At 64.4% G+C, this 7,684-nt stretch overlaps 2 protein-coding genes across 2 annotated transcripts; both read left to right on the plus strand.

The window, feature by feature from the left end:
- Positions 1–403: 403 nt before the first annotated feature.
- Positions 404–2,896, plus strand: GALR2 (galanin receptor 2). The gene is made up of 2 exons (XM_037810543.1): positions 404–867; positions 2,125–2,896. Exons 1-2 carry the CDS (start codon positions 503–505, stop codon positions 2,894–2,896), a joined length of 1,137 nt encoding a protein of 378 aa, XP_037666471.1. The 5' UTR covers positions 404–502.
- A 1,156-nt stretch (positions 2,897–4,052) lies between these two features.
- On the plus strand, positions 4,053–7,559 carry ZACN (zinc activated ion channel). The gene is made up of 9 exons (XM_037810544.1): positions 4,053–4,146; positions 4,226–4,350; positions 4,480–4,524; positions 4,658–4,764; positions 4,993–5,162; positions 5,995–6,119; positions 6,228–6,438; positions 6,538–6,672; positions 7,145–7,559. Exons 1-9 carry the CDS (start codon positions 4,053–4,055, stop codon positions 7,333–7,335), a joined length of 1,203 nt encoding a protein of 400 aa, XP_037666472.1. The 3' UTR covers positions 7,336–7,559.
- The last annotated feature ends 125 nt before the right edge of the window (positions 7,560–7,684 follow it).

The raw sequence follows: 7,684 nt of genomic DNA on the forward strand, positions 1-7,684 counted from the left end.
CAGCCAGCTCCGCAAGGTCCAGCCTGCCCGCCAGGCCGCAGGGAAGGGCCGAAACGCACAGGGTCCCGGGCGGGCGCTCCCTAGGGCGCGGCGCCCCGCACACGCAGGTCCCGGCGGCTGGCCCCTCCATCGCTCCGGAGGTCAGCGGGCCGCTCAGCCCGGCGCAGCCGGACCCGGGGGCTGGAGCGCGCCGAGGAGCAGGCACGATCGCCGCCCTCCGCCCAGGGGGTGGCTGCCTGTGCCTTGGTTCTGGTGCTCCGGGGCCACCCGATAGCCCTTCCCTCAGGGCCGCGGGTAGCCACGGGGGACAGTCCCACCCCTCGGGCCGCTCGCTCCTCCCCCTGACCCCTGCGCGCCCCCACCCAGCAGCCGCGAGGCTCACTCCGCCCGCGGCTCCGCGGAGTGGCGCTGGACGCTGCAGCGGCCGGAGCCGCTGGAGCTCCGCGCCCACCGAGACCCAGACGGCGGCGGGCACCCCGACAGCGTCCGGCTCGGCGGCACCATGAACGGCTCGGGGGTCCCGGGGGCCGAGGACGCGAGGGAGGCGGGTGGCGGCGGCTGGCAGCCGGAGGCAGTTATTGTGCCCGTGCTCTTCGCGCTCATCTTCCTCGTGGGCACCGTGGGCAACGCGCTGGTGTTGGCCGTGCTGCTGCGCGGCGGCCAGGCCGCCAGCACCACCAACCTGTTCATTCTCAACCTGGGCGTGGCCGACCTGTGTTTCATCGTGTGCTGCGTGCCCTTCCAGGCCACCATCTACACCCTGGACGGCTGGGTGTTCGGCTCGCTGCTCTGCAAGGCCGTGCACTTTTTCATCTTCCTCACCATGCACGCCAGCAGCTTCACTCTGGCCGCCGTCTCTCTGGACAGGTGAACGAGTGCCCTGGGGTTCGGGGACCCGGGGTGGGGGTAGGTGACTGGCGAGGGGTGGGGATCTGGGGGTCAAGGAGGGATGTGCAGGGAGTTTAGAGGCGACAAAGGCGCGGAAGGGACTAGGCACGAGGGCCTGCGACGTCCCTCGGTTAACATGCGTCCATGGGGCCTCGCAGATTGGGGAGCTCGGCTCTTCAGCGCCCCAGCGCTTTAATAAGCGCAGGGTTCCCCAGTAAAAAGCTCCTGAGCGTGCTTCATCTCGCTTGGCTTAACGCCGCTGTGCGGTTGCGATGGGAGGAATTGTGCCCAATCTACAAAAAAGGAGGCCGAATTCGTTAAATGAGTTGTTCAGAGTCGCGCAGCCAGTAGTCCTGTGTGTGAAGCCAAAGGTGCTCCCAGCGCCAAACTCTGGCGCCTCCAAGCCACACGGTTTGGCCACTCGGCGCAGTCGGCTTGGGTCGGGACTGCGGAACTCAGGTCCTTCGCAAAAGGGTCAGTCGTGGTTCGGCACCCTCGGCCATGCCAAAGACGAGCAAGGGCGCCGATGACCCCTAGCTCGGTGTCATCTCCCTCTGCGCCGCCCAGCCTCCAGGCCCCGGGACGCGGCAGGGAGAGGAGCCGCGCGCTCGGGTTACCTCACACCAGCCAGAGAAGAACCAGAGAGACCTTCGGGAGAGCGTGAGATTCAAGGGGAGATTGGAAGGACCCTAGGATGTTTCTAGGGAAAGAAATCCAGATCCGACTCTGGTTTCTCTCCCTCCCACTCCGTTCTCTCGTCCTCCCTTCCTCTCCCGGAACCAGAAACGCAGCGATGTGTGAGGCCACAATTCCCGTACAGCTCCCAGTTCCACTGAGCGCGGAGGGGGTCGGTTCCGAGCAGGTTCGTGGGACCCAAGGAGCGGCGGCTTTCCTCAGCTGCACTTGGCCCGACGTGCCTCCAGGCGGTCTGCTGGAGCCTCAGGCGCCTGGGTCCAATTACAGTGAGGCTCCGGGAGCCTCTCATCGGGTTCTCCAACTTTTACCCCTCGGAGGCTTCAGGGTGACTTCCGGGTTGGAATCTGCCCAGGAGCAGATGACCGTCCAGGACGCGCGCCTTTCTTGCAGCAGGTCCCGGTCCCACGTCTAGGCTCGCGCGCTCCAGGCGTGTGCGATGTGGTCGAGCGCTAGGGACCTTCCGCGAGAAGCGGGTGCGCGGCCCAGTCGACACGAATCCGCCCTCTCACCCGACGTCTCCCTTCCCCGTCTGACCCGCAGGTATCTGGCCATCCGCTACCCGCTGCACTCCCGCGAGTTGCGCACACCCCGCAACGCTCTGGCGGCCATCGCGCTCATCTGGGGGTTGTCGCTCCTATTCTCTGGGCCCTACCTGAGCTACTACCGCCAGTCGCGGCTGGCCAACCTGACCGTGTGCCACCCGGCGTGGAGCGCGCCTCGCCGCCGCGCCATGGACCTCTGCACCTTCGTCTTCAGCTACCTGCTGCCAGTGCTGGTGCTCGGCCTGACCTACGTGCGCACGCTGCGCTACCTCTGGCGCGCAGTCGACCCGGTGGCCGCCGGCTCGGGCGCCCGGCGCGCCAAACGCAAGGTGACACGCATGATCGTCATCGTGGCGGCGCTCTTCTGTCTCTGCTGGATGCCCCACCACGTTATCATCCTCTGCGTTTGGTTCGGCCGCTTCCCACTCACGCGCGCCACTTACGCGCTGCGCATCCTCTCGCACCTCGTCTCCTACGCCAACTCGTGCGTCAACCCCATCGTCTACGCGCTGGTCTCCAAGCACTTCCGCAAGGGCTTCCGCAAGATCTGCGCGGGCTTGCTGCGCCGGGCCCCGCGCCGCGCCTCGGGCCGCGTGCGCATATCCGCGCCAGGCACCCACAGCGGCAGCGTGCTAGAGCGCGAGTCCACCGACCCGACGCACGTGAGCGAGGCGGCCGGGCCCCCAGACCCCGCCCCGGCACCTCCCAGGGGCCCGGCCTCGAGCCCCGCCCCCCGCCCGCCCTGGCGGGCACTTAGGGGGTACGATTAGGTGTTAAAGGGTTAGAGTCAGAGGTCGGGAGATCGTGGGGGTGCGGTGGGATGCGGAATTTTGTATTAATAAAACGCACAAACCTTTTCACGCGCAGTGTCGCGCTGTCGCAGCATTTCTCATTGTGGGCCTCCAGTGGTGGGAAAAAGCCTCTGGGCCTTCATGGGAGCCCCCCGATGGATGAGTGCAAGGCAGTTTGCTGACCTCCCCGGGCAGCTGGGTTAGGGCCCCCAATCAAAAATCCCTAACTGGGACGGGCGACCGCGGGAGGACAGAAAGCCCTTTGCACGTGGCCATCCGGAGACTCCAGATCGCCGAACCTGCAGCCATCAGTCGGTGCGACAGAAGCAGACGGAGTGTTTAAGAGCACTCGATAAAGTCGATCAATAGCAGACACAGACACTACGTGTGTCTCTAGTCACGTTCGTGCGCCGCGTGTGGCAGGTCCTCGCCTGCTCGCAGCTCCCGGGGGCTCTTTACGCCGCGGGCTTTCCTCCCCTCGCTGCAGCTGGGCTTGGATCAGAACTCCGGAGGTTCCGGGTCCAAGAAAGCTGCTCCGCTGGCCGGATCCGCTCCAGGGCTCACAGCAGAGGCGCTAAGGCACAGCTGGGCTGGAGCCGACTAAGAATGCCCCTCGCAACAGTTCATGAGCTGGTTTCTGCCTGCCCCCGGGGCTCTTGAGCAAAGAGTAACGCTTCAATCTTTAAGGATAGACAGGGAAGCTCTCGAGCGTGACCCCCTTTTGCATAGCCCTGTGTTTGGAGCCCATGGGTTGGGTACAGATCCAGACCAGCAACCGCCATGGAAAGGCAGGAGAGGCCCGTGGCCTCCTGCCCTGAATGGAAGGACTGAGTTGGGGGTCTGGCCCCTACTGGGTCCCACAAGGCAGCCCTTGAATGTGGCAAGGGGTCCCAGGTGGTGTAAATGGAGCGAGACAGGGAAGCCATAGCAGGTGCAGGGTTGGCAGGGCTGGGTCCTGGGCTTTGTTTTCAGGTATTTGCGGAACCTGGGAGGGAGGGGGGTGCCAAGTCCAAGGCTCCAGGTTCTCTGCAGGAAGCCTCTGACCTACTGCTCAGTCCCCAGAGAGGTGACTGGAGTAGAGGTTGCTGCTTAGGTGTCCTGGCCCCATCCAGCCCCTTTGGTGCAGCTGCCGATGATGGCTCCGTGGCTCCTGCTCCATCTCACCCTCCTCTGGATCGGCACCACCAGGCCCCTGGTCCAGGGGCGCGGCCTCCACGCCCAGTCTGTCGGTAGGTTGGAGGGGTGCGAGGTGGAGAGCTTTGGGATTGGGGTCCCAGGCAGCCGGATGACTGCGACCTCCATCCTCAGCCCGGCCATCCCTCTTTGGCCTCGACTGGCCCCAGAAGGCTCAGGAAACCATGCAGATCCCGGACAACGGGAGCGCGCCCCTGCTCGTGAACGCGCAGGCTTTCGTGTCCAACGTGTTTAATGTGGTGAGCGCCGCCAGGCCGCGGGAGGGCAGAGGGATGGGCTAGGACTCAGCCCTTGCGGTGCGGGGACTGTCACCTACTTGTGTCACGCAGCGCCCACCCCAGTGGTGATGTGCTGCCACTCTCTATCAGGACATCATGCGGTACACGCTGTCCTCCGTGCTGCTGCTTCGGCTGGTGAGTTCACCCCCAGGGGTGAGGGGAGAGAGAACCCAACTCTGAGTCCAGTTCGGGAGTGCGGGCCTTCCGAGCTTCGGGGGCACGCACCTGCAGAGAGCCGGGCGCCTCAGAGGCACCCCTGTGTCCCCAGTCCTGGCTGGACCCTCGCCTGGCCTGGAACGCGAGTGCGCACCCGCGGCGCGCGGCCACGCTGCCCTGGGACTCACTCTGGACGCCGCAACTCTCCATCCGGGAAGCGTAAGTGAGGCGGGGGCCCTCTCCCCGGAACTCGCCCCCCACCCCCCATTTCCCCCCCTACAGACGGGGGCGTCTTCGCAAGTATCTTCCTCCTGGGGACTCCCGGACCGTGCAGAAGCCCCGCGCTGCCCTCTCCCTAAGCGACCCAGCTCAGAAGAGGGGGAAGGCGGGTTCTCTCGCCTTGGTCCGCGAAGGGGCTGGGCCTCCGGCTGTGGGCTTTCCCCGCAGGCTCTGGGTGGACTGGCGGGAGCAGAGCCCCGGGGCGCGAGTGGAACAGGACGGCCGCGTGGAGCTCCACCTCGTCCTCACCACTGAGACCAGCTGCAACTTCGAGCTCCTCCGCTTCCCCTGGGACCAGAGTGACTGCAGCCTCAGCTTCTACGCGCTCAGCAACACCGGTGCAGAGGGGAGAGGGGCTAGGGGTAGGGGGCAGTGGGAGACTGGCCTCCAGCAAGGGTCTGACCCGGGCCTCTCGGGTCTGTGCTCACACCAGTCTGCCCCCAGACTTAGAGAGCTCCTCACCCTCCGCCTCCCAAGGAGCCCCATCTCCCACTCTCTGCCCTCAGCTGGAGTCCCATGGCCCTCCTCTGGAGTCCCAGGGCCAAACGAATTTCACAGCAGCCCGGCGGGATGGGTCCTTCACTTCAGTCTCCTCTCCTCTCCCTCAGCTACCCGCGGGCAAGTGCCCTCAACAGCCAGGGGCCAAACCACAGGGCCCAGCCACTTGAGGCAGGCCCAGAGGCTCAGGTCGCTGCACCCTCTCTCCCAGAAACGTCCTGAAGGTGTAGCCACCTGGCAAATATCCCACAGACCCATCAGGTGACATTCAACTTGGCTGAGAAGTGCCACCCTTCTCTTCCCTCCCTCCCCTCCTAGGAAGACCACAGCTGCTGCCCCCCACACCCTAGTGTTTCAGGTGTGAGGTGACAGGCAGTGGGTGACTCTGACCACCTCCCCCTTGCTGAAGTGGTGCAAAGCGCATTTATTTTACAATGAAAATGTATTTAAGGAGCTCATAAGGCCCCTTTATCTAACTGGAGACAGTTTGGAGTGCTGCAAAAGTCCGAGAAGTCCTCATCTGAAGCTATTTCGTCTCCAAGTCTGCCCCCCAGCAGCTTTCAGAAGTCTCCATCATCCCTGATCTCCACTTTGTCCCTGCCCCATGTTCCAAGAGAGGAGTGTGGCGGGCAGGGGTCTCCTTCCTAGTGCACCATTCTCGTTCCCTTCCAGTGATGGAGTTAGAGTTCCAGGCCCAGGCCGTGAATGAGATTGTGGGTGTCAAGAGGGAGTATGTAGTTCGGGATTTGAAAATCCAGGGCCCACCCCATAAGCTGGTACCCTGCTTCCAAGTGACGGTGAGTTGGAGTTGGGAGGAGGCCGGCAAAGGACTGATCTGGGGAGGGGGAAGGATACAGAGCCACTGCCTCTGCATGCCCCGGACAGCCCTGCCTTTCCTCCTCCAGCTGCGTCTGCAGAACACAGCGCTCAAGGCCGTCATGGCGCTGCTGGTGCCCGGGGAGGTGCTGCTGTGGGCCGACGTGTGTGGGGGGCTGCTCCCTCTCCGGGCCGTCGAGCGCATTGCCTACAAGGTGACCCTGCTGCTGGGCTACCTGGTCTTCCACTCCTCCCTGGTGCAGGCCCTACCCAGCTCCTCCTCCTGCAACCCCCTGCTCAGTAAGCACCCCCCGCCCCACCCCCGCGCAGGACCACATTGTCCCGGGCCTGCCTCTTCTCACGCGGCCCTGACCTCCCCTCCCTGCCTCCCACCCCCAGTTCACTACTTCACGGTCCTGCTGCTGCTGCTTTTCCTCAGCACCGTGGAGACCGTGCTGCTGGCCAGGAGCAGCCCCAGCCCAGCCCCAGGAGGGGAACCGCGGGATCCTGGGAACCCAGGGCCTACTCCTGCAGGTGGGCAGGGCCTCTGGGAGGGTGGCCGAGGCCCCTTCCCCGCGGAGAGCTGGGAACGTGGCCGAGGAGCAGGTTTGACAAGGCTGCACATCTGGGGTGGAGGCCGAGGGCCTGGGGTCCCTAGGCTATGTTTAGAGGCCCCTTGCACTCACTCTGCTGGCTCTCCCGTCCCTGGGCCTGGAGGGCCTGGAGTCTGGGTCTGTAGCAGGGAGCATGCTCAGCCTCCCTAAAGCCTGGGAGTGACTTCAAACTCCTGAGATCACCCCATGCCTTGAGGAGATTCTCTAAAGTGTGTTTCTTCAACTGAAGTTGGCCTAGAATGGGCCAGACTTAAGCAAGCAGCAAGTTCTGAATCTTAGGAAGAGAGAATATTCAGGCTGGCAAACCCCTTGGGTTCACCATCTGCTCTGGGAGAAAGAATGTGGCAGGTGGCCCCGAGCAACCACCCCCTTCCTCGCATCTGCCCCCACAGGACCCCCCAGAGGAGTAAAGGGGTCAGGGAGAAGCTGGGCTGAAGCTGTTGACCACATCTTTTTCCGGGTGTACGTGGCCGGAGTCGTGTGTAGCCAATTTGTCTTTGCTGGACTCTGGATGTGGGCAACATGCAAGTCCGACCCAGCCCCTGGCGAGGCTGCGCCCCACGGCGGGCGGCCCCAGCTGTGATGGGGCAGCCAAAGGAGGGCCACAGAGCGCCCGGGGCTGCAGACCTGACGACGCAGTTTGGTTCCCACTGGCTGAGGGGGATGGGGGTGAGTGGGTGTGGCAGGGCCTCTGGGGAGAAGCGGAAGAGACTCAGCTCTTCCCTCACCCCGGAGGACCGCAGGCTGCCCTGAGCTCCCCCTCTGTTAGCCTGCAAGCAGAGAGCATGAAATAAACCCATCACCCAAGTGCAAGTGCACCTCAAGGGTCTGTCTTCATTGGACTTGGCTCTTCCCTCTTGTCCTAAGTAGGTGGGGCCCTGCCCACCCCCTGCTGTGCTCCCCACCAGTGTCCATCTGTCACCCTTCCCCAC

The sequence above is a fragment of the Choloepus didactylus genome, chromosome 18 (assembly GCF_015220235.1).
Source record: "Choloepus didactylus isolate mChoDid1 chromosome 18, mChoDid1.pri, whole genome shotgun sequence".
Classification (NCBI taxonomy): Eukaryota; Metazoa; Chordata; class Mammalia; order Pilosa; family Megalonychidae; genus Choloepus; species Choloepus didactylus.